Source organism: Zosterops lateralis, assembly GCF_965231275.1.
Source record: "Zosterops lateralis genome assembly, chromosome: 9".
Lineage (NCBI taxonomy): Eukaryota > Metazoa > Chordata > Aves > Passeriformes > Zosteropidae > Zosterops > Zosterops lateralis.
In genome coordinates, this window is record NC_139769.1 from 18,897,283 (window position 1) to 18,923,778 (window position 26,496).

The 26,496-nt window shown below is 37.8% G+C and overlaps 1 protein-coding gene and 1 long non-coding RNA gene across 2 annotated transcripts in view; one reads left to right on the forward strand and one right to left on the reverse strand.

The window, feature by feature from the left end:
• The window catches only part of LOC310912864, an 87,372-nt gene extending 80,749 nt beyond the window's left edge, over nucleotides 1–6,623 (reverse strand). Inside the window, exon 1 of the long non-coding RNA XR_014590734.1 lies at nucleotides 6,549–6,623. This is a non-coding gene — a long non-coding RNA (uncharacterized lncRNA). The remainder of the gene's footprint in view (nucleotides 1–6,548) is intronic.
• PALMD (palmdelphin) overlaps nucleotides 1–26,496 on the forward strand; it is a 48,727-nt gene that overhangs the window by 3,301 nt on the left and 18,930 nt on the right. Inside the window, exons 2-3 of the mRNA XM_083867817.1 lie at nucleotides 18,223–18,268; nucleotides 23,335–23,415. Of these exons, the coding sequence (XP_083723943.1) occupies nucleotides 18,223–18,268; nucleotides 23,335–23,415 (127 nt within the window). The remainder of the gene's footprint in view (nucleotides 1–18,222; nucleotides 18,269–23,334; nucleotides 23,416–26,496) is intronic.

The window sequence follows — 26,496 nt, forward strand, 5'->3', positions numbered from 1 at the left end:
GAAAGTATTCCTCTACTTATGCTAAAGCCAACACACTTCTCCTATTCCTTTTAATTCCTGCACACCTTGAAGTACCTTTGCCCATGCTGATTACTAAGGAGGTTCCAAGAGCCAGGTTTCCTGGAGGCTGATGGCAGGCAGTGAGTGTGAAAGGGAAGCCATCAGTGAGCAGCACTTACCTGTCAGCCATGAGTTAGGGAGACTCCCACTCCATCTGTTGCCTGAGAGAGATTTCAATGGAAAGATTATCCAGATTTGATAAGGAATATTCCCAGCTTGGGAAGGACTCATGTTTAGTAGATGGTAATAATATTAGTCCAATATTTAAAGTGTGTCAAGCAGTGCAAACAGGTTAAAATATCTCATTATGGATTCATTGAGGTATAAATTAACTCAGTGGTGCATGCTGATAGATTAATTCTCAAATTCATATGCAATTTTCTATTTTGGATGAGCCAGGCATTGATTGAATTAGTCAACATAGACCTGAACTAATTAGGGAAGAGGAGTTGAATTTTTTCCAGGTTTACTTTATAACACTGTATTTACTTTCAGTCTACAATATAATCCCTGAAATGAGCATACCAAAGCAATTTTTGGGCAATTAACACAATAAGAAAGACGTTGGAGAGATCATTGACACAGCACATATTTGACAGGCCTGCCAATGAATGTTCTTACAAAAACAAACACATAGAAGTTCTACTACTGGATGTTCTTTCTCAAAGTGTCTGCTGGGGTCCAGACACCAAGTGATGGATGACACACTATTCCTACAAGGCAATTTATATGGACTATATAATTTCTAGTAATTACATAGTCTATATAAATATGCAAATAAACTTATACAAAACAGGGCTTTTTGCTGGTATTTTTACTTGTACTTTTCTGGCAAATGCCACACGAAAGCTACAGAAAAGCATGGCTCCCTCTGTAATATACAGACATAAACAGAATTAACATTCAGTCAACAATCCATTTCCATTTTCTAATCTGATTTTGAGGCAGGGAAATCACAATATCTTAATAGTTAACAATGAAATCTGATTATTTAAAGCTTGTTACAGAAAGTTGTAATATTTTTACATCCATTTACTTATAGTTTCATTTGTGCAGTTCTACTTTTAAATGTGCAAAACTGACTTAACTGTGCAGTTATTCCCTACAGTAGGTTAATCTGAGAAATAACTCAAGATAGCAGCATTTTCTACCCTGAACAAAATACTGTGCAACCTCAGCTGCAAATTGCAGAAAAGGAATAAACACTAGTTGTGCTTTTTTTGGGAGGCCTGAAAATGCTGCCTTGAGAACAAAAAAGGTCAGATTTTTAGGATCCTGAGTCCCTGTCAGAAAAATTACACAAGATTTCTCTTAAGTAGGTTACAGACCTCTCTGTCACTGTGGATGCACCCATAATACCTGACCCACTCCCAGGTTTAGAAAAGGATCGACCAACTAAAAGTACATCAGGACAAAGGCTCAGAGATCCTCACACTTTAATGTGGTCCTTGAGCTCAGTTCTAAAGTTACTGGTGATGACTACAATGGAATTTGGGTGTGAATCCATTCACCTTCAATTCCTCTATCTAGAATGTGATAAGACCAAGCCAACAATTCAGGCTACAGTTGTGCTTATACTTTAGTGCCTTCATTTCTTGTTTGCCACATTTCCTTTTTCAAAAGGCCATCATTTGGGAATAAAGAGATCAAAAGCAAAATAAAATAATAACCTTTTGCATTTCATAATGATATGTTTATAGGACTCATCTTCCTTCACATTGCCAAACATTTTTCCAGCTCACAGATATTTTAAAGATATATTTGAGATTTGGGCACAAACAGTGCTTTGTTTCTATATTTATGGTAAGATCTTTGCACGTAAAGATTACAGATGTTTTCCATTTTCAAATAGATGGCATTTCAACTTGCTTCACTCAGAAGAAAGTTTCCATTAGTCTGGAAACAGCCAATGTTGGCAGTGCTAGCTGAGCAAACAGTGAAGTGGAAAATACAGCAGATGTTGCATGAGAGAGAATAAAGTAGGAAAATTAACAAACATTTGTCTCCAAGCCTGGGCTTGTCCATCAGTTTCACTGTGATAGCCTCCCAGAAGCAAGTACTTGAAGGCAAGTATTTGTCTGCTACATCAACTGGAATGTCAAGTATTTGCAACTTGCTCAAGGTTGCAAGAGATGTGAGTCAGTCCTGTTGAAATCATTATAACATGATATTCAAGATGGGGCATTGGGGAAAATTACCATGGGGATTATCAGGTACAGAAAAAGCAATTCCCCAAGAAAAAAGCCATCACAAGGAATACAAGGAAGAGAGTGGAAAAAAATCTGAACATGGATTATGCTCTTCCTAGTGGGATCACACAAATGGTTATGCAGACAACTTCTACTACTTTTTGTATCAGTTTATAATAAAGATAAAATAAGTCCCTGCATTAAGAGTTAGGGGAAAAGAGAACAAATATTCCCTGCTAGTAACCTTCACTACAACCTAGGTGAAAGATTGTAAAGACTCCAGGCCTACCGTGACTTTTTACAGACATCAGAGAAGATAGCTAAAGACAAAGCAATCAAATAGCAAAAGTAACCCTATTAAGTCTTTTGGGCATCAAGAGACCTTTAAATGCAATGTTAGAAACAAAACATTTCACAGAAAAGCATTTTACCCTAGCCGACCCATCTTCTAATTTTCCCACAGCATACTGATGGGCCTAGGGATGATCCTTAATTGTTTAATGAGATTTTTTTCATGTTTCACTGAAAAGTGAGAAAAGGCAAAACCACATCTTTGCAAATGCATCTTTTGAACAGGCAGCAGCATGACTCATCATGAATAATGAAAAGTCACGCTAAACACTGCAACCATTAGAGAAGAGCTCTGAAAAGGGGATTCTCCTGTGAGATTCAGCACAGTCTTTATACTAAGAAGCTTGAGAGTCAGTACACTTATAACTCCTCTGACTTCAGAGATACCCAAAGAATGAATTTGGCTCTGCTTGTTTTGGTAATGGCTGACTAGCCAAAAACAAAACCCAAAATGAAAGGAAATGCCAGGGTAATCTTATTTCCTTTCCCCCTTCATACAGTGAGTATAGAGCTCCCAGCTGACTACATAATACCTAGGATGATGTGTGTCTTGACTGTCACTTGTCAATGCTGCTGCTGCTACTAGAAATAAAAGATTTATGTTCTCAAAAGAGCTTCTTGGCAGAAACTTCCAATTGCACTGCAGGGTATTTCAAAATACTGAAGCACATCAATGCAGTTTGCTTTGTGTGTTTGCCCCCTGCCCAAATAGTCTTCTATGATTTAATACTTAGCTGTCATTTCCCATATTCTCTGTCTCCAGGCAACAAGCATGAACTTGAATTTGCCCAGACAGATTTTGTAATTATATGTTTTGAACAACAAATGCTTAATTTATAGGTGCTCTTTACCTCCTCAGCTCCTGCATCGAAGAGATTACCATGCCCTGGGATTACTCAGTTGAATCCAAAAAGAGTCAGCAAATTCCTTACAACAAGATGAGACTTTTTTCTAATTAATCCTTGTATTTCAAGACATTGTTTTGCATAGTGAAACATAACTAAACTCTATCAACATATTACTCAAGGATTAGAATTCAGAGATGCTTAAGCTAGCAATGGATGTTTTGGTATTTGCATTGTGATCCATGCAAAACTGAGCATAAAGATGGAGAGAATCCATCCACAAAGTGGCAGTTTTGCTTGAAGTTCAAGAACTTTTTATTTTTTCAAAATAAACACTTTCTTTTCAAGACTTTTTGTGAAAGTACACAGAAATTACCTTCTTGAAGTAAGAATTGCAGAAAGGAGATTAATTCCCATCTACCCAGAGCTTTTCAAGAGCTTCCAAGTAGAGGCTGAATCCAGGTTATTACTCCCAGCATAACTCTAGAACATCTCTCAAAATAGAAGACAATGATAATATTCCTTATGAACTCAATGCTAGGGGAGTGAAGATTGTATTTGTATGTGTCTTTACAAAGACATCCACAAGAAACACTGTTTTAGAAAACTACTCCCTGAAGTCTATGAATGAGCCAAAAACTACCTGAAGCATGCCACTGAATATTACTTCTAGCTTTCCAGGCAAGTTTGAGCACTGCAAGAGTAATGTTCCTTTGGCTAACTACTTCAGTGCAGATGAGGTGCTAAACCTTTTGGCTGACCCCTCCATCAGCCCAAGCTTGCAATATGCCAATGGATGCTATAAAGAAATTACACCACACAGCCAGAACCTTCTTTAATAAATTTGATCTCTACAAATAATTAAACTACTCCCTTGCTGCTCCAAACCCCAGGAGCAAACTTTATGCTGTACCTCAGAGGACTAAAGCCCTTTGGAACTTCATGTTGCTTGACAGTCCCCAAAGCTGCTCACAAACAGACCTGCTTCTGTGCATTGTTGGCAGAAAATTGAAGGTTTCACATCAGTTTTAGGAACTTAGACTGGGAACTGGTGGGAACTGGTGAACAGACACAGAGGGTCAGAGTCTGTAAATTGGGGTTTTATAAGTTTTAAGTTCCATATATTTAAGTCCTAGACACATGGAGTTGTTAATAACAATTCCGCAGGTGGGAAGGATCACAAACAGCCACTGTGAAGTGTGTGCTAGTATCCACATGGCTGACGGAGTCATGGTGTAAAGCACCTACAGACTCTTCCTTAGCAATATTAGTTTAATCCAGTATAGAAAGCAAAGGGGACTGCTGGTACCCTCAGAAAGAAGCATTATCACATCAGGACTTCAAAAGAGGAAGAGCTCCCTGCCACCTCAAGCAGTGTCTTTCTGCTCTCAATGAGTTTCATGTGGTCTGATGATTGTGTCACTGTGTTGTTTCCACACAGCTACTGTGTCATCCCATATTTACCTGCCAGAACACAACACAGCCCTTTTTCATAGGCAGCGAAGATGCCAGGGTTTGACAGAACATGTCTAGAATCTCTCCACCCACCACCAACAGCCAAGCTCTACAAGCCCTAGCAGGTCCATCCCAGGAGGAATGCCAGTTTCTGTTTCCTTTTTGGAAAGTGCTTCCTTTGCTGCAGCTGAACAAGTAATACTAGATGTGCTGTTGGTTAACCTGTCCATGCTCTTACTTCTGCAAACAGTGGTTGATAGAAGTTTACTACTGTTTTCACTGACACCACACCAGCTCCTGCTCTATGTCCCTCCTGTAACTCATTTTCTTTGTCAGAATGAGGTATCAGCTGAGCAAGCCCTGCCTCATTTCTAGTGTGGGAGCTGAACTGCTGATCAAACAGCTTTCAAGCTTTGTTATTATATACCTGATGAAGGCCAGACAAAAGGCCAAACTATAGATCATGAAACTGCTTCTTCAGCAACTTACTTTCTCATGTATCAGTTAACTTTTTCCTAATATTCATCATGATCTCTGAACCTCATGATATCCTGGTTTATGTGTTCCTGAGGTTCCAATTACTATTAGACGTCTCCCAGCAGTTCAAGCATGATCTATTTGAATGTTTCCAGAGGTGTTAAGGTACATTTGTAAGTTAGTCATTGACATGAAATAGTACCACAAATAAAATTAACCCAAATCGAAATCGATTAGTGGGCTTCCTGTATGCTTTCCTAATTTTTTCTTCTTGTTGTCTTAAATAAGTTTTCTGGGGTTTAATTCTCCCCTCATCTTGCTCATTGTTAGTACTACAGCCCAGAGAAATGTCCTGCTACCAATGACCATTCATCAGAAAAATCAGTTTACTCTCATATTTTGTGTGTTTGGGATTACACAAAATATCTGGGACCACACACTATGCTCTACCCTTCCCATTAAATTTTATAACCTTTCGGGTAGTGAAATGTTCTGCATCTATCCCAAACTGGAAGTTATTGTTAGGAAAAAACACTCTAAACACCCTAAGCTAGGCTATTGACTAGAATAAATACAGACAGCTGAGTTAGGAGTTGTCTAGTTACAGCTTAAGTTAAGAGAGTAGAAGGCTAAGTAATTCCAGCTTGTTTTATGTGAGCTTTGGTCACAGTAAACATTGAATCATGTTATGCTATTTAAAGTATATCAAACATGTTTTCTAACAGCACACTTCACCTGGTATTGATAAGGTCTCTAACATTATGAGAAAGGGTAACGCATACAAGGCATCACAGTTTCAAAGCCAAGACTTTTATGAAGGCCCCTTTCACTTTCTTAGTTTCTAAGCTCATCACTGGCACCACTCTGTGCCCAAATGTTTGTAGAACACCCAGTATGACTGGACCACAATATGCAACACTGGTGGTAAAAGAATGCACAGACTGCACTCTCTCAGTGGTCAGATGTCTGAGTGAAGGAGCATTAATTTATAGAGATACACACGTAAGAAGAATATTTATGGATTTTACATTCCTAGCTACAGATTTTATTAATATGCAGCCCTCATCACCAAACCCAGCACTGTCATCTCTTAACACATGACATCAGTCTGGTTGCTCATTTAGAAAGGGCAGCAGATGAGATCATGGAGTCATTCAGGGTTGGAAAATACCTCTCAGATCAGCTGAGCTGTAGTCCTCTGTGAAGACAGTCAGCCTGCTACACTCAGTGTCAGCATGCAATGAACTGAGAAGTCAGCCAAGCCACACAGAGACTTTTTGAGAGGGACTAAATCACATGACAGGACCTCCCCCTGGCAGCTCGACAGGGCCAGGCTGCTTTTAGCAAGGGCAGCTACTCCTGGAGAAGGATGGCAATGGCATAAAATGATTAGCATAGGAGATGTTCAAGGGCAAAGCACATTTGCTAATGATGACTATAGTACATTAGCCTGCTGCTGGGTCCATGCCATCCGAAATAATTTGTTAAAAGGTAAAGTTCTGGAGACCAATAAGGCACAGAGGCCTATTGCAACAGAAATTACAACATCCTTTGAAACATAGGTAGCTTATACTTCATGGTGAACACTTGCGTATGAGTTCCAGGGTTTTCAACAAAAATCAGCAGATGTTTCCATTCTCTTCTGGGCTGTCCCATCCTGAATTTTGGTAGCACAGTTTTGGCAGTATTCCATTATTACTATGGCTAGTGGCAATTGTTATCTTGTATGAACATCTATAAATCAAAAGGCTGTTCAAAGTAATTTTTTTTCCCAATATTTATTTTTACCAAATGACCAACCATCGTTTAAGGTACATTCCAAATTCAAACATCATCTTGATGGCTGTGAAAGGAACAGTCCATATTCAACCACAGCACACTTCTCTGAGCTAGGAAAGTACCATTCTGCCCATCTGTCAGATGGGAAGCAGGAAATACACAGAGAAGCAGGGCTGATTTTCCTGACTTAAACAGATTCATTCACAATTTGCCTTGGCTAATGGAAAGACAGTGAAAAGATGTGGGCCTGATATTTCTGAGTCAAAGATTTTTAGCCTGCTAGCAGCTGCTAACTTTTTCCTAATGAAAAATTTCTCAAGGAAGTTTCTTCTCAAAACAATCTTGGCAAACAACTATCCTTTCGCAAAACAATCCCTCTCCAGGTGGTGTTTTGCTGTTTCTCTAGTTAACTAATGGGATTAGAGAGATGTTGTTCCTATTCACCAATCATGTTAAGTCTGTATGGGAGCACCTTATAAAAGGCAGTAAGAATTAGAAAATAAAGCCTTCTTTTTCTATGCTCTTTGCCTTCTGGAATGCTTCAAGACTCCCTGTAAACTTCTGAAGTGCTGAAATTAACCCAGGCATATTACTAATTTAACCTATAGTTCCAGAACGCATGACAAATCCAAAACTTTATTAATCATCCCACATACACATGGAAAGAGAGAGCATCTTGTTCATAAATTATTGTAAACCTTTTTATTGCCCAGGAGGATCCAATTATTTTGAATGAATAAGGGACAAAATAATTAAATAATCAAAGTTGTACAAACCAAAGCAATAAACTAATTCCTATCCCACTTTTGTTTATGAAACTCAGAGTATCTACATAATAGAGGTAAACTGAAAATTAGAGGGATTAGTAATTGTTCTCAGTAGCTAGGATTGTTCCTGCAAATCAGGCAAAAGTTTGTTGACAACTCAAATGTTCAGGAAAAATAAGGAAATAAAAGTCAAAACTAGATTTAGAAAACACAACTAAAATGATAGTGTAGGAAAATAGATTGTAGGAGCTAACTATTTTAAGATTCATTGACAGGGTGCAAATAGCATTAAAAAGGGGGGGGGGAATGGAACAGAAAAAGAATTTCAAGATATTGTTTTAGCAGAGGAAGGTTTGTGTCAGCTTCTAGCCTTTTATGTCAAATGTTTTTGACGAGCTCTACTGCAGATAGCTTTAATGTCCAAGAATTAGAAAATCACAATAAGCACACTCAAGGAAAAGTTAATTAGAGAATTTAAAGTCATTTTCTGCAAGAGAAGCAAGAAGAATCAGGAGTCATGATGTTTTTCCTGATGGAAATCTCCATGTAACCAGGATAGGATCCCACTTGCTTGAGTCATGCTCATAATCTTTCAAAGTATGACCTATACACCCCTTCTTGTTATTCATATTTTTTTCACATGAATTTAGATTTTTCACTAACTCAAAGACAGTCCTATACTACAAGCATTATACACAACAAAACTAAAAGGACCAGTATATAAAAAATATTTTCAGAATGTCTTATGAGCACTTAGAGCTGCTCTGTGGATTTCCTAACTGCTTGTTGGGGACAATTAAACGGGGAGATTCAAGCTGTGGTCAGTTTCTTGGAGCCTGTCAGCGCAGACGGTGCACACGGGGCTGTCGCCGTGGACCTTCTTCATCAAATACTGACAGAGGTAGGCAGATTTGCTCAGGGTTTATGGGATTAATACAGGACAGGAGAAAGACTGAAGATTAGGATAATGTCTAGCTGAAGTAGGAGGTGGTGGAAGGGGTTGAGGCTCTTACAAGGTGGTTTTTTTTGGAAAGCAGGTGTCATCAGTTTGGAGAAAGTACAAGCCATGACCTGAGGTATTGCAGTCAGCTCTGCTGAAGATACCATAACAGTAAGGAAATTAAGAAAAAAGTGTGCAGTCAATGGAATAAGGATTTGGAGGAAGAGTTACTTTGAAGCCCCTAGTGGGAGCCACGAAAGAGACCCATTCTACTACCACCATTGCTAATTCTAATTGTTAATTTGCATACGGTAGCACACAGCTGCAGTGTTGGATCAGCTCTGGAAAACCCCATTAGTGCCAGTACAGGACACACACAGCTCTGAAAACCCCCAACAGAGCTATTTGTCAGGTCAAGTCTCTGAGTCATTATCTGAACACGGAGAAACGAATCTAATTAGAGATAAGTCATAACACGTAGAAATGTCTCCTTTTCTAATCTGTATTTCACTTCTTGAGAACTCAAGCACATATTTTATGGAATTGTTTCAGTTAGCTGCAGAAAGCCAATGATCAGATCTCCCAGTAACAGGAGCTTTTTTCCAAAGTTCCCTGAAGTCAAAAGGTTACTGAAAATCACTTACTGCCTTTGCCAAGAACTGCCATCTCCCAAGAAATCTCTTATTTACAGAGGTTGTTCAATTTGTTGTGGGAGAGGGATACTCTTAAAAGATGCAAATTCATTGTATTTTTTTAACCAACCATGATACAACAAGTATTCAAAATTGAAATCTGAAACCATAGTCTGTCAGTATTTTACTGAAATATTTACAGAATTATTAAATTAATGAGAGGCTAGAAGAGTATATAAGAAATATGCCTATTTGTTTAAAAGGCTTTAAATTCTCTAAATATGATACACATGAAGAGAAATTGTCAATCATGAGATACATTCTATGCACTTAAACTCATAAAAAGAATCACTTCAGAATAATACAACATTGATGTAGGACTAGAACTTAGAACTAGAGAGAGCTAAGATCACTCAGCTGTGTTTAAGGTCCCATTTCCTTCAGACAGATCATTAAGTTCCCCAATATGCCTCCCTCATCTAGCTGGAGGTCTACATTGGTGTTATTAAAGTTTTGGATCCATCTAGCTTTAGCTTTCCCATTTCTGAGCTATGGCATTAAAGAAATCAACAGCAAACCACTGCAACAATTACTGAGATTTATGGTATAAATTCCAAGCAATACTAATCTAAGTGGTGCCTCCTAAGAGAATCAAGTATTAAGATGAACATACCAATTACTTCATACAATTGGAGAAAGAATATTTCCATAAAGAATGTTCTTGAATGTCAGCAGAAAAGAATCTACATATTAATAAATCCATTATTAACTTCTATTGATTTTTGAAATGTAAACTATGCAAAAAGATATTGATACTACTTACAGTGATATGTGGTGTTCCTTCACTGAAAGGACAGATTGCTGTGCCTGCTACTCACGTTTTGGTTCTTCTCCCATTAATGACAGCCCACTGAAAACTGAGAATATAAAACTTGTCATACGAACACTGAGCAGTATGATATAATGACAACTTTTGATTACAGTCCTGAGTTGCATTAGCCAAAATGAGAGAACAGACCATCAAAATTAGAGGATGATAGGTGTTAACTAGAGTGGTTGGAGGGTTCCTGATTTCTCTTTCAAACACCAACATTGTGTCCAACTCAGTGTGATTATAAGCAAGAAATGTGAATTAAATTTCTTATTCAAACCCTAAGAATAGAGTTCTTAATGTCTTGTAACTGCATCAGCTGTATGTCTGACAATACAGCTAGATCCATTTGGCAGCAGGCTATTACAACACTTGGTGAAATGAAAAATTACCTGACAAGCCCCTTTTCCAGATTAACACAATGCATCAAACCTTTTTCAAATAGTCATTTCACCTATAAGCTATACACAGTGGAATTTCCAAGTTTTCAAAGATTTTGTTAAAATAGGTTATTAAAATAGTATTTAACTCCAGCCTTTACAGGCCAACAGTCTCCAAGTGCATTTGGACAGTGAGAAATCTATAAAGACCATAATGGATCTCCAAATCAACTACAGGTCCTACTTGCCAGGCTGCAGAGAAATTTGCAAAGACACTCTTCAGAAATTATATATAATGAAGCAGTGTCATCACATGTAGATTTGCTTGGCTCTCCTTAAGTAACTGGGTAATTCACATCTTAAGAAGATATGACTAGAAAAGAAATTTTATAGCCCCCAAAATATTCTTTCATACAACCAGGTTATTGTTTGCATTCATGAATGGTAAAAAGATATATTAACCTTTGATCTGACAAAAGTGTTTCAAAGGCCTATTCAGCCTCCAGTGAAAAGAAAAGGAAAAAAAGAGTTTCCACACATTGTGTTACATAGTCTGTAAAGGGAAATTTACATTTAACAGCTTACTTTACCTAACAGTTTATATCACTTTCCCTTTCTTCCTACTTGTTCCTCCTCTTCCACTGCTCTTTCCTCCTCCTTTGCATTTTCCAGTTGCCACAGTTTCACCTTCTATCTTCTCTCCTTACCACATTTTGGCACTCTTCAGGCTTCCCTTGGCAATGATCTGACTCATCAGCATAGCAATTGCCACCTTTTAGCTTGGTTAGTTCTCAGCCAGTGTAGTGAGCAGACTGAATGAGCAGACAGCCACGTTAACTGTGGGAATGTGGGATGTAGAGATGGAAGCAGGATGTCTCCTTTCAGCCTCACAGAGCCAGTACATCAGTTCAAACTTCTTACAAAATTTCACCATGAGCAAATACCGAGCAAATACCAATCAAATAGCAGAATATCACTAACAGGATCCACTTCAGATTCAGGTGGAAATAAGGACAATAAGACCTTTCTGATTAGAAAATGTAGCTATGAAACAGGTCTGAAATCCTGACAATTAAAACAAGACACAGAAAATAAGGTAACTCTATTATATCAATTTTTTTGTTCCTAGTTAATAATCACCACTCTAAGGTAAAGGGTCAAGTAAATGTACCATGCTGTGCAAAGCAGCAGTGAAATATTTGAATCTGTGGAAGATCTGAGTTGGTGACACACTGTCACAGGCATCCGAGGACTCCTGGGTTCAGCTGCTGGCGCTGCACGGTTTGGCACTCGGCACAGCCGGCGTCAGGCGGCCAGAGCCCCGTGTCATTGAGGTGACCTCCCGGCACTGGGAGCAAACAGGGGACAGCTGATATTGACACACTCACTGACTGACAGGCTCCGAGTTTTTCCTCAGCTGCTGCTTCCAAATAACAAACTCCTCAGCAAAAAAAACCCCAGCAGGTCTTCGCTGAAGAAACTAGGCCTGTATTTGCAACATGCATCATCTGACATAAACAATCTTATCACCTCTGCTAACAATAAAGTTTTGCATAATCTTATCAAGGAGTATTTTTTTCCATTAATACTTGGAAAGGCTTACGCAAAACAAATTGTATGTGGGATATTTTTTGCCCACCCACAGCAGAGGATACTGAATATCTGGAAGCAGAGGAAGGATTGCCAGAGTCTGAAGTCATCATGTTTTCACAGCAGTTTCAAGCTTCAGATAAATAGCTAAGCATACACACTTATCATACATGTCAGCATGAGGTCTCTCTCAGTCCCTGGACCACTCAGTAAGGTAAGCCTGAAGCCTGCAAGGTGGCTAAATTCATCTCTCTGCAGCCAGAAGTCACATTTCCTACATCTTTCTCCTCTTCCTGCTTGTCTCCTGATCAGAATTAGAGTTCTTCTTACTCTCTAATACTACTGTTCCTGTCATCTTCTATTGAGCCTATTCAGCTCACTGACATAGTGGATACTCATGGATTTGGGGGTTTAGGTTTGTCTTCAAATTTTCTTTTTAACTACTTTCCTGACAGATTAGCAAATATAATTGCTTCACAGATTAATCAGATGAAGGGAAGTGACAGGAAAATGTGGCTGAAAGTGTAGGAGGAGAAAGCAGTAATTCCACTTAGCTCTGCTGGGAGCTATCAGATAAGGTTCATCTCATCTTGCAGAAGGTCTGAGCTCCAGGGCTACAGGCACAGACTAGTTGGGCAGCTTCTCAGGGGAGCATCGTGAGAGCTCTGCCCATGCCTGAGGAGAAGGGAGCCAGCTGATGTAACCCACACAGGCTGCTGAATGGCTTCACCACCTCCAGTCTTGTCCCTGCCTCTTCTACACCACACCCTCCCCAGCTCCAGCTGCAGAAAGAGCTTTTCTCATAAGGAATTCCTACTTCAGCTCATCTCTAGAATAAACTATCTGTACTTTTAAGTACAGATACTGCTTTCACCTGCAGCCCTTGGTACTGTGGCACTGGTACACCTGGCACTAAGTGTTTACAAAAATACCTCTGCAAGGGCCTAATTTTGCTCTACCATCTTACTGAAGTCCCTTAGATCCGAACAACACAACTGTTCTCATTTTGTTCTCCAAAAGCATCATAAAATAGGAATTGGAAGAATACGAGATGTAGTTTCCTTCCTATGGACATCACAGTGCTTCTTTGGGTTTTGTTACTTTTTTCAGGATTTGGCCCTGGTTATGGGGTGGTTTGTTTTCACTTAATAAAATATAACCAAACTACGCAATAGCTAAAGCTTGTTCTCAGAGCCCTGCTAAAAATTCCCCACACAGTTGGCTGGGTAGGGTTTAAAACTCTGCCCCATTCTTAGAAGTTCATATCTGCAGCAGCTGGAAAATGCTAGGTTGGAAGCAATGCATTCCACATGTTTAAGGCACCCATTGTGAGTATTTCAGATTCTTTGTGGGTTTTCTTGTTTCAGTTTACATTAAAAAAAAAAAAAATGAAAAAATCCCAAACCACCACAGAACAAACACAGTCCTATCACTTATCTGGGGACCTGAACACATTCTGTTAAGAGTCTCACATTTGATATCACCACAATAATTATGCTTAAACTATTCACTGAAGTAGGATTTTTAGATGAGACACGACTGTGTTAAAGGTGCTGTGGAAAGCCATCCAGAGGTTCATAAAATACACAAGGCTAAGAACTTACAAGTCTGGGAACATGAAAAAGGCTACGCAAAACATGGTTAACTGTTTAAAAAATAATTGGTATACTTCAACAAATTTCACTGTGTAACTTTAGAAAATAGTGGCAGGATGGTCCATATTTAGCACAATAGCACTTTTATCTGGGTTCAACAGTATCTTATCAACCTAAGAGAGACCCCTACCACAGAAGGGACACCTAAGCCTGTGCTGCATTCTAAAACGTCTCCATAGCACTGAAAGATGTCTGAGCAGCAGATGCACCATAAAATATTATTTTAAAAATCAATGTGTTAAAAATATGTGATGATAATGACAAATAATGAGTTTTTTTAGTTTGAGTTTAAAGAATTAATATATTTATAGTTATAAATAGCAACAGGAAGGGAGTTGTACTGAAACATAATAGTCCAAGGCTTTTCCTCACAGAGATTTAGGGTGTGTACCTACTCAAAAAGTAAATGAGGTAGAATTTAGCTTTATAAAACTGTATAAATCTGAGATATTTGGATATTGTTTTGCTTCAGTGAGAGGACAGAAGAAATTAATTTTGTTAAAAGACCTGCCTAATAGGGCATTACTTCTCAAAAATTTGCCTTCAAAGCAAAATTTAATCCCTCTGGAGAGCTGGCAGATATTTTGTTATAAACTTCCTCTAAGATCCTAAAATCTTACATTTTTTAATAATTTCAAATGCATACTTTGATGGAGGGAGACAAGCCTTATTTAGATTTTCAAATTTCTATTTCTTGTTGGTTTATTTTCTACCTATAAAATGCAAAATCATGGTTCTAGCTGGAGAAGAAACTGTCTCAATCAACTGAGGCACCCTCAATAGCAGACTTTTGAGACAGCTGACAGGAGGGCTGCAGTAAACATTTGTATTGAGACACCTTCAATGAAATTTATCTCCTCCCTATTCCTGATGTCAGAGTCTACATGTAGACAAATGTGTAAAGGCAGCACATTTGCTCATTTTAAGAATATAGAATTCCTTTTTGCACTGAGTCCAAAACACCCTTTTGTGTTTCAAACATATTTACCAAAGGCAGCTCATCACAAAGCAAAGTTATCAAACTAGTTAAGACGAAAAAAATGTGAATTCATGAACTCAGTAACCACTCTTTCCAGAAAGTACAGGCTGTTTTTAGCTGATAACAATCTAATCAACTCCATTCACTTCAAACTCGCTTTTTGAAAAAGTGAAAGCTTCTTTCTCCTTACCTTTAATGCAATGTGCCTTCTCAGAGGCAATTGTTTGTTACTACAATAATTTATATCTCCCTGTACCTTAGGCTAATTATGCACTTCAAAAGAAATCCCAGTACAATGAGCAAGAGTAGAACTGAGGCTGGTATTGTATGTAGAGTGTGGACAGGGAAAGCCACCACAGTTCCAAAGACAATTTCAGGACTCAGACATTGCTCCAGACATGAACAACAGAACTTGCATTTTCAGCTGTGAAAGTGCTTCTGTGGTCCTTCTAAATTCTGGTTCATGGTATTGCATTCTTCTAAATTACCACCTGCTTTTCTGTAAGACTTCATAATGGAACTCTCTCTTAGCTTGTGCTGTAGATTTTCATTATTATTCCTAAATTAGGTACACAGTACAAAAGGGAAACAACAAAGAAATAAATGAAGCCAAAAAATCCAATGTGTATGACTCATTATATGATACACAAACATTTTCTGCATCACTCAGAGAATCTATTCTACTAAAAGAAAAGCATTTTCCTAAAGTTGTAGATTAGGTAGATAGTTTCCTCTGGATATGTTCCTGGCAGGCAGGTTCTGAGAAACTTTGTTCCAAGAATCCTGTGGACTGAAAACACAGCTGCTCAGATTCACTGCCCTAACCTTTACTCCACGGATACTCCTACTGGTAAGGCAGGCTTACCGGGCAGACAAAATGACAGCTGGTCCATTTCTTCTCTGGAACATAAATCCCATTTAGAATAGGATTAAGACAACTGGAAAACAACCTATTGACTGAACAACAAATCCTGCCTAGCAAGGGGTATATACGATTCAAACAATTTAAAATATTTGAAGTGGGTTTTAAATACTTTGTTAATAATTGTCACCTAAAAACAGAAACAACATTTTAGAAACCTTCTTCAGATTACCTCATTTTACTGGTTTAGATTGGGGAAAGACATGTTAAATACTTTTCCAGTCTGTAACTATGTAACATCCACAAGAAGGATTTCTAAAAACACTTAAATAATTTTTAAGCATAAATTAAGGAGAATATTTTAGATTATAAAAATTCTAAGCAATGCAAACCCATTGATTTTAATTTGATCTTGAAATACAGATCTAATTCCCCCACTCATTGAGTGTAGATCCCATTTATTTCAGAGTACAGATTCCAGGCCAAAACATCCTTACTTCTGATGTAATCCCTTGCTGCATTAAATATTTTTTTAAACATTCTGAAGTTCACATACACACTTAAAATTTAAGATAAACTTCACAGAGAACAAAGGTAAAGTAAGTTGGTTTTGGTTTTTTTCAATGTTTGGGAAGGCAGGCTATACTAACTTATGAAAGCTTAAACACAAAGTCTGTCTCTCTATTGACTTCTGCAAAAACAAGATATTTATTTTCACGGGGTGGTTGAATTTATTCTCTTATCCATAAACAAAATTATTTAAACTCCCACGTAATCTGTCTCCTGATGCACCTCAATATACTTGCCTTTGAACTTCTCGTTTGCTTTAATATTGTAATTTTTAAAATCTCAGGTGCTGACCAAACAAAGCATATATTAATATTTTAAAAAATAGAAATCAATTCTTCACTGGAGAATAAAAACTGAGTCTCTGCAAGTTTGAACAAAACCTCAGGGTGGATCAGAGTATAAAGAAAACGTCATTAATGAATCCTTAATCCCCAGTGCAGAGGGGGAAAATCTGCTCACGTATAAAGAGGAGTGATGACATACTATAAAGGAGGAAATCAAAATTAAATATTTTTTTCTATTGAATTATAAGGCTGTAATTTCACCATGAAGTGTTCAATTCTGTAGCATTTTAGAATTTGCTAATAATGAGTTTTAAATGCCATTAAGCTTCAGGCCACTGTACCAACAGGTAAAATAAACTCCAACACCAAACCTTGCTGAGTTGAGTCATGTCAGTGAATTAGCAGGAAAAACCCAAACATGCTGACTGACTCTTCTGCTGGTGTCCTTACAAAGACTTAAGTTACATGGTACTGAAGGTAACAAAGGGATTCCAGATTCACATTACATCTTTATGCTGTTTGATTTGCTTAGAATTTTTTCCACAACTAGATTTTACCAAGGCAGTTCCACTTGTTCTGCAGGTTTCCTAGATTGATCTTGGATGGGTGACTTTCACTCAGGTAAATGGAAAGGTCAAAATGTGCTCCATCCCTTAAGGCACAGAATGCTGTTTTCAGCAGAAGACTGCAGCAAGTCAGCTGAATAAAAATCCAGCCTGAGAGCCACCAGCATTTTAGATTCATCTCGGTAACACTGCAATGATGATCCTGAAATCCTTACTTAGACAAAGCTTCCCCTGAGTCCCAGATAGCTGACCAGTAATTGCACAGATTAACACTTGTGTTTAATGAAAGACCTGACTGTTTAAAATTTATCTTACTTCAGGTTAGCAGTTCTAAAACTCTTCCAGCTATGAATATAGCTTTTTTAAAATTTTCATCTACAAAACTAAATTGAAACAGCCATCTCAAAAAAACTCCATGCCATCTACAATGCTAATACTACAACAGATTAAAACATACTGGTGAAATAAGATAAATAATCTAAATAATAAACTTCATCAGTTTAAATAAATTTAATAAGTTTCAAATATCCATTTATCACCAGAAGCATAGAAAAAGAGAGGAAAAAGAAATAGAAACATAATAAAAGTTTACTTCAACGATGGTCCTGTAAGAGTCTGTTTTGGGCATTTAACAGTTAAAGGTGCAGTGGCATGCAAACCGAGCACATTAAAACAAAGAGTTGGCAGCTCCTGAAGGAAAAGAGCTTGTGCTTCACTGTTCCAACTTGTCAGTCAACTCATGCCAGCACTCTCCTTGTCTGCCTCTTCTCCACACCCTCATTACATGTGTCTGTCTGGACTGATCTGCTCATCTGTTCAGGGACTTTTCTGACAAGTCAAAAATTCTGCCTCTTTCTGCTCTGGAATTGGATCAAATCACCGCAGCTTTTTTTTGTCGCCCCACCAGGAGGTTTTTTTGCTTATGGTCTCATCCTGTTTGCCTTCACTACTTGTCTGTTTTTGATTTTAGAATGGAGGAAGCCGAATTGCTGAAAGAAAGATTCCAGGCAATAACAGTAAGTGCTCATGGTATAATTCACTATTTAAAAAAAAAAAACAAACAAACTGCTTAGAAGTAATATTATTAATGAGCTGCTGTGTTTTTGCTGAATAATGATTTATCTCAGGGCAGAAAAAGAAAAGACTTTATGTGTGCTTGAAATTGTTACTTAATAATTCTAGTTTGTTAGATATTGCTTTAAAACAGCTAAGTTGACTGTACTGACTTTATTATGGGTTGTTTTGCACTTTAAAATTAAATGCAAACAGTGAAAGTATGTGTGCAAATCACTGCTGGACAGTCTAAAACACACATTACTGTCATCATACTGAAGGTTTGCCTGAAGGTTAAAAGGCAGCTAGAGAATTCCAGAACAAATCAATTTTTACGTTTCACAATGTGAGATTAGAGATTTTTCATTTGCACTGTGGAATTAAATACAACTTCTGAATTATTAATGATCTGTCATAAGTATCTCTGTCTGAAAAGCAAAAAAGGACAAGTTTGGATTAAGCAAATTCTTACCTGTTAGCTTTCAGAGGAAGAATGCTGGGGACACTAGAAAACTAGGAAATCTGAGTGGTAATTTCTAGTGTATAAAAGGAACAACTAAACTACTTTTAAAGTAATACAACCTGATGTTATAAAAATTGGCTGAAGCCAAATTCTCCTTGATTTGATCTCCAACTGAACTTACTCAGTTACAATAGACTTAAACTGAAATAAAACTTGACCCTCTGAGATGAAAGGAAACCCGCAGAAGGATCATTCACTCTCTTAGTTAAAAACCAGTAACAGAAACAAAGGTATTTGTCCCACTCCTAACATGATAGATTAGTTGTGAAACACTGCTAGCAGCATAAATGGTAGGCAGAAATAAAAAATACCTTATTGGAATCAAAATAAATGTAAGGCATAACTGGGAATCTATGGGAATCTAACAGGTTGTGTTTTAATTCAGTTGAGTTTTAATTATGGCACTTGATAAAAGCCAACAGGACCATTCATCATATTTACTTGAGACCTGACACAAGCCCACAATAAGGTAATTTGAAATGTTTCAGAGGGTTTAGAGTACATTTGTTTGTTTAACTGCAACGTTGCCTGAACCAGGGTCATAACTTGGACTTTGCCTCTAGTGTATGGACTCAAAAGATAAAAGTGCTGCTTTGGCACTCTAGAGAAGTCCAGGCCTCACAATGTTTCATGTTCCTGGGATCCAGGAGCAGGAATAGGGCAGCATCCTTGGCTGGTGAGGACTCCTATGAACATACTGAAGTTGGCATCCTCCAGCTGCAGCTTTGCTTCCAAATTAATACCGGAGCAGTATTGTTTTAAGAAACTGGGGCAGCTTCCAGTGACTTGCACTAGAAGAAACAGGAAATATGTGGGTTCTCCCTATGGCTTCGCTTCATTTATTACACTTGATGTGTAAAGCAGCTGTTTGCTCTCTACTTCCATCAATCCAGAGCATGCTGTTGAAACACTCGAGTGTTCTGACTGCAGAAATAAAGTAGCCTAAATAGTTAGGAGTTAGAAATTATCAGCCTTAACAACTTGCAGAAGGAGTTGTCCAGGGAAACAACACACTGCAGTTACCATAGCAAGCTCCTCCATGCTCTGGGGAGGTTTGACTCAAATAAAATACCTGGGAATTTCAAGTGCCACCTACTAGGTGTTTGCTGTAAAGGATCTCACAGGATAGCAAAGGGCACTCAAAGCAGTCAATGACTGCACCTGCACTAAACTTTATTGGTTTCTGCTGTTAAATACCTGTCTCCTTGATAGCAACAGAGCCAGTAGGAGTTTTCAAAACCTTCTCCAAATCTTTTCTCCATATAGCAAACAAAAAGGAAAACACGATTATTGTTTTTGTTCATGATGTTGTTGTTATTAAATATTTCAATGCTTCCACGGCTCTGAAAAGGAAACTTTTTCCTTTGTTATGTAGCTACCACCTGCTGCTGGTGTGTCTAGAATATAGAAGTCAAAAATCAAATACTTTCATTTTGTTAGCAAAACTTTCATGTCTTAAAATATGAAAGCTTTAATACTTTTGATGATTAATGGTTGTAATACCTGGAAAATTACATGAAAATAAAAATACATTAGCTAAGCAACAGTTGCTCCGTGGAATTTGACAGTATGTGGCATTTGCCAGGGGACCAAGACCACAGTCTTTGGCACCACTGTAGAACACTGACACAAACGAATGGACTTAGCAGAGAAGACAGCTCACAAGACACTGCTCTGTGAACGTGATTCCCTTTTTTTCAGACAGATCCAGTTTAGAACGCAATTCGTTTCTGTGCACAAAAGTCAGGAAAGAGTCCCACATGTTTCAGTAGGAGTGAAAATTAACACCAAGTCTTACCTTGCCTCGTTGCTCAACAAAAAGGAATGGCTGAAGATGCTCCATCATAAAAAGCAAATCCTGCTCATATTAACAAGAGCACAGTAAGAGAGGATTCAAGGACTACTGCCAGTAACATGATTATCTGCAGGGGCAGAGCACGAGGTTTAATAGAATCATGCTCCCTTAGCTATCCAGGAATAAACATTTATTCCATTAGATATACAATCAAAGCTTCATAGAGCAAGACATGATGTGCAGACAAAGCATAGCAGAATGTGCTGTAGAAAGGGTTCTAACAGGTTTTTAAAGTTATTTTGGCACACAAAGTTCAAAAAAAGTCCTCATACTTCTTAGCTTCTAGAATTAGACAAAACTATATAGCTATATAGACTAGACATATAAAAGAATCTATTTCAGCCAATTTAATCTGGATAACTGCATAATAGATATTTAATATCAACAACAAAATTAAGATATGCTAGAATAGCAAAGGATACAAGAAGAAAACTTTCAGAGGAAAAACACTGGACATAGAAGAAACATGGACCTCTGAAAAAAAACAGGTGGAAGTTTCTTTACTGAACAGGTTCCTTATTATACATTTAGTTTAAAATGCCTAATTTCTGCTTTTATACTCAGATTTATTTCTGCACAATAGTTTATGTACAAGTACTCATTTTAGATTACCCAAACCCTTATTGCATCTTCACTGCAGATGCAATTTTATCCAGAACTTTAGTAAAGAAAAAAAACCCAATTTTCCTTAATAATTGCAATAATTTGTAAACACAAGCTCTTGTCACACTACTCATCTAATGATGGCTTATTTAAAGGGCATTTATGCCATGTGATCAGGAATATTTCCTAAGTAAGGAAAAGTGTGAAGATCAGAGACCAGATACTTTGTCTTCAAAATCAGGGCTGGCTAAGAAAAATCCAGCACAGCAGCTTTTGGATAGTCTCACACAAGGGTCATTGCAGAAGAATTACATATTGTAGTGATCCTAAATCAGTAACTGTTAATTGTATTAAAGAGCATTGGAAAAATACAAAACCACTGCAGAGATAAAAATAGCATGTATTTTGAGGAAAGAGCCCCACCTGTTCTGTTTGAGTATTAAAGAGGCAGACTAACACCATTTAAAAAAAAAAATTGTAAAGGGTTTATAAATAACTAATACACTTTGCAAACTATGAGAGATCAATGACACTCTGATGTTCACCTGCTAAATCCCAGCAGAGTATCAGTAGTGCCTAGCCAGCCTGCATTCTGCCCTTGGTCCTCAAAGCTTGGTGTCTTCTTCTACTTCCTATTCTACCCTTCAGAAAAGTGTCCTTAGAGCCTGTGGCCAGCTGCTAACTTCTAATTTCCAGTAACAGTAAAATGATTCAGCCAAGTACACCACATCTCTTCCTGTTTCCAAATCCCAGCCTTACATCCAGCACTTCCTTACTGACTTTCTCCAGCTCTTACTAACAGCTGGTTCCTCAGGTGGGCTGACAGGGCAAGGCTCTTCCTCTGTTTGTGAAGAAGTTAACTCCTACCTAAACCATACTTGTCTGAAAACAGACTCTATAAAAAAGCTACCACTTTTTAAAAAGAGCCAAGATGTTCTAATTGAAAGGAAAGAAGGATTAACCTCCAGTCAACAAACATTTCTGCACAGGACAACAGATTCCATTTACTTCCCTAAAATGTATCAAGAAACAAGTACAAGTGTTTCTTGATTGGCACATGGCAAGGTGCCACACCCAGTAACAGAATTTGATTGCATTAAGGCCAACCAAGACAATAGCCTACTAATAAACCTTATTAAAATTACTTTCCTTTGGCATGATCTCTTTCCCCCTGGCTGCTGAGGACACAAGGTACTAAATCAGTGTTTGGCCTTGCACAGAGGAGCCACAAGGTTACTCCATGTGACAGTTCTATCCCAAACAGGAGAGGCTCGAGTGTTGCCAGCATTCAGACATTGTTCACTGTTCCTTTTTTCTCTATTCTGTAATAAAAAGGATTAAGGTGGCACTAGGATAGACTGGCACTACATTAGGATTTTCCTTCTAAAGATCAGCAGCCATGAACACAACCTGTGCACAAGCAAAAATATTGGTTTTTTAAATTGAGAGGTAGCAACAACATATATGAAGTATATTACATTTCTCTTTTCTCATCTTTACCATTATTTGACTAACAAAATAAATTTCTAAGTCTTGTTTATTCCTGTTTTTTTCAGCTGTTAGCCACAGGATACATAAGCTTAGTGCTGGATTCACTGACAGCACATTTCATTTCGTGATGTATCACAGCTGCTCAGTGTAGACCATGCAGACTCTTGCCTCCCCTAAATGATGTGTGGGCTGCCTTAGGATTTTTGGTCAGGACCCATTTTTAGTCTCATTCTGCATGCACAATTCTGCCCAACTGTACTTTCTTCCTGTTTTTGACCCCTACCCTTCCCAAGACTAAATAATTTTTATTTTGCATCATCCCTCCTTTGTGGTCATTAACAAAATTAAATGTACTTTAGAGAAAGAGCAGTGGAAATCATACCTGTGTAGGATTAAGTTATTGCTGCAAAGAATTATGCACTGCCTAAGCACCACATAAGCTTTAAAATAAAGCTTTATTTGCGTGGATTGATTTCACCCTACTGAACAACACTTACATAATGATTTTATTAACAAGTAATTTCTCTAAACAAAGCTTTATTGTTCTTAATTTGTAGGACAAAAGAAAACTGCAAGAAGAAATTACACAGAAACGTTTAAAAGTAGAAGAGGAAAAAATGAAACATCAACATTTAAAAGTAAGTAAAGTGTTAGATTTATGTAACTAAAGATAGCCTCAAGTCATACAGCATGAATAAAAGTTGGGGATTTTGGAATGCAAATCATGCATTTAAGTCGTGCTTTTACTGTCAAATTTTCACAGCTTTGTGGAGTTTTGCCAGGACTCCACTTGACTTTAATAAGCATCACTCTTTGAAAAAAATTACACTGGAGAGCTAATGTTACTTGATCACTTTCATGGCATAAAATGAGATCATAACCAGGAAAAACTCACAGATGAAAATTAAGCCTCACATTTCAGACTGGGTGTGTTTATTCCCTAATCCCACAACAGCAACCTCACTTGGTACAGGGTGCAGCACAATGATGAGGTCTAATTACATTTTTTTCTTAGAAAAAAAACCAGCCTATTTATTTGGCTGTAGGCTTTTGTCAGCTTGTTTAATTATTCTTTAGTAAAATAATGCTGTTCCCTTGTATATTAAAAAAGTATAAATGTTGCAAATATTGTTCTCAAATATGGCCTGGTAAACTCAGGATTACAAAGTCCAAAGTATAAGAAACCTAAAGATCCACCTCTGTAGAGAACTGAAATTGCAGTGATTCCACCCAAGACCACTATTCTTATAATATTTATAGCAGTTCGGCAGTACGTGTCATTTAGGGAAATGAGACAAGATCTATGCTTCTAGAAATATGCAAGACTTGGTATTTTACATATTTTTTATGTGAGCAGATAAACAGTCTCAACAAAGATATATTGAATCTAACACCAGGAGTGTGGTGTGTTTCCTCCGGCAAATGCGAGAGGAGCATATTTAAAACAGACTCCTCTTCAAAACAGACACCAGATCCTGAGTTTCATCCACCCTTTTCTTTTGTGCCAAGCCAAGAAAATGAAAAGCCATGATAAACTAGTTCACTGGGCCAGGCAAGCCAACACACAGCCATGCCCAGGTTTTGTTGGAAGGTAGTTACTCCAAGGACAGGCTTGACCATTGGTGTAACATCTCATCTAAAAGGGAGGGGAATATCTTTTCCAAGTCCTGTAATCTTTGAGTAGCAAACACGTGACTCCTCTACCATGGTACATGGCTACATTCAGTGCTGAAAGTTATATTTCAAGTTTCCATGTCTATAAATCCAAATGACTCTTCTGCCCTTCTTTATAGAGGGATAAACTGATCTGCTGTAGAAAGCAGCTAATCCTCACTACTGCTGTGTGCAGACAGAGCCCTAGGGCAGTTTCCTTACAGACTTAGTACATGTTCATAGCTAAAATTAATAGGTTCAGTGGAGTTTTAAAAGCTCAGAAAGCAAAAACCAACCTTGAACCTATTCTGAAGAAATTTTATGGAGTTTTTAGAGAGGCTAAAAGACTCCTGGAAAAATACTCCTGAAATGGTTTTACATTGGAAGAGAACAGAGGATGTGATTTCTCTGCCTGTTGTATGAGAAATCATACAGATATCACACAGAAAAACTTTGAAATTAAGTCAGTCCTATTGCACGTATATGAGGCAAAGCAAGGATCTGTTGAGGAAATTATTCACTTGGAAAAGAAGAATCAAGCACGCATTTAAATATATAGTTTAAATAAATACTTACATACACACATATGCTGTATAAATACATACAGATCATTAGTTATTTGGAGCACCCAAAATGCAGACTACTTTTTCCAGCTCGGGAAGAAGACAGGCACCTAATGTCAAACACAACATTAGTACATGAACACCTTTTGCTTTATGCCCCAAAATCTTTGTCCCTTAACAAACATTCTTGCTTCAAACTAATTCAAGTATTTCGATGGAGTAAAAAACCAAAAGGATCCAGTGCATAAATTGCTTTAAAACAGATTTAGACTTCTAAAATATTTAAACACCGCAGTAAATTTTATTGGGGGGTCATTTCCCTAGCAATTCAGGCTGATTCCACTCATTTATACACATACCAATTGTGTGCATGGTGAAATCTAGAGCTCCATGATCTATCAACATAACTCACACCTGTCCTCTAGGAAACTATAGCAGGTTAGTAAATCTCACTGCCACAGAGATATTCTTGTTATATGGGTATCACTGTCCTGTTCCTCATTTTGTCCTTCCTATTTATGACCCTTAGCAACAGGTTTAATAAGAGGTTTTTGGTTTGTGAGTTTGTTTGGGTTTTTTTTGATTGGAGCATTTTTTTTAATATGTTTTTTATTTGTTGCATAAAAAAAAGGTAGCTTTAACTTCCTTTTTGCAAAGAGGAATCCCTGCTCTGGCTTCCCAATGACTTTGTTTGCTGTCCCCAAGCAAATTTCTTACTAGAAAGACACGGATGAGGCATCATGACAGATCTTAGTTATTTGGTAGAAGTGGGGAAGGAACATTTATTCCCTACATGTGCATTTCTCTCAGATGAAATGGAGGGTGTGCCAGCAAACACACCAGCGTTGACAGGGCTTCACAGAACTGCAAGGGGTATTGGGGGCTGCTAGTGTGGGTACAGGGGAAATTCTATCCAGTATTTCTAGATGCACCAACAACTAATCCTTCCTTCTACCTGGGGTCCTTTTCACTGAAGCAACAAGGCAAAGAACCAGACAGAATTGTTTGAAAAGTGCAGTAAGCACTGATTTGCATGTACTTTCTAAGAGCTTTTACAGTTTAGCTTATTATTTTTCAGGCTTCTGACGTGGCTGAAGTCCATTAGTGCTATCTTGCAGGTGCTCATCACACCCCTCCTCCTACCAGTAGTTAGTGTTGAACCCCAATTTTTTGTGAAAGAACATGAAAATTATTTATGCCTTCCCCAAAATGTTGTAAAGTTAAATGCCACACCCCTGGGAGAGCAAGGCCCACAAACTCAAAACAGCTTTGCTTTCCAGTGAAGGATGAATCTTTCAGTGCTAGTCCAGCCTTGTTAAGAATGCTAGTGGAGTTACAAATGGAATACACACTAAATCTTTCACAGAATCTGCAGGATATTGTCATTGTACTTTTGATGTGACCATGAACCACAAAACAAAGTGATTACTCTCCAGCACTCTGGCCTTCCCAGGGTATTATCACATTACAGTGTACAAGTACCCCTTTCCCTTAACAAAATGA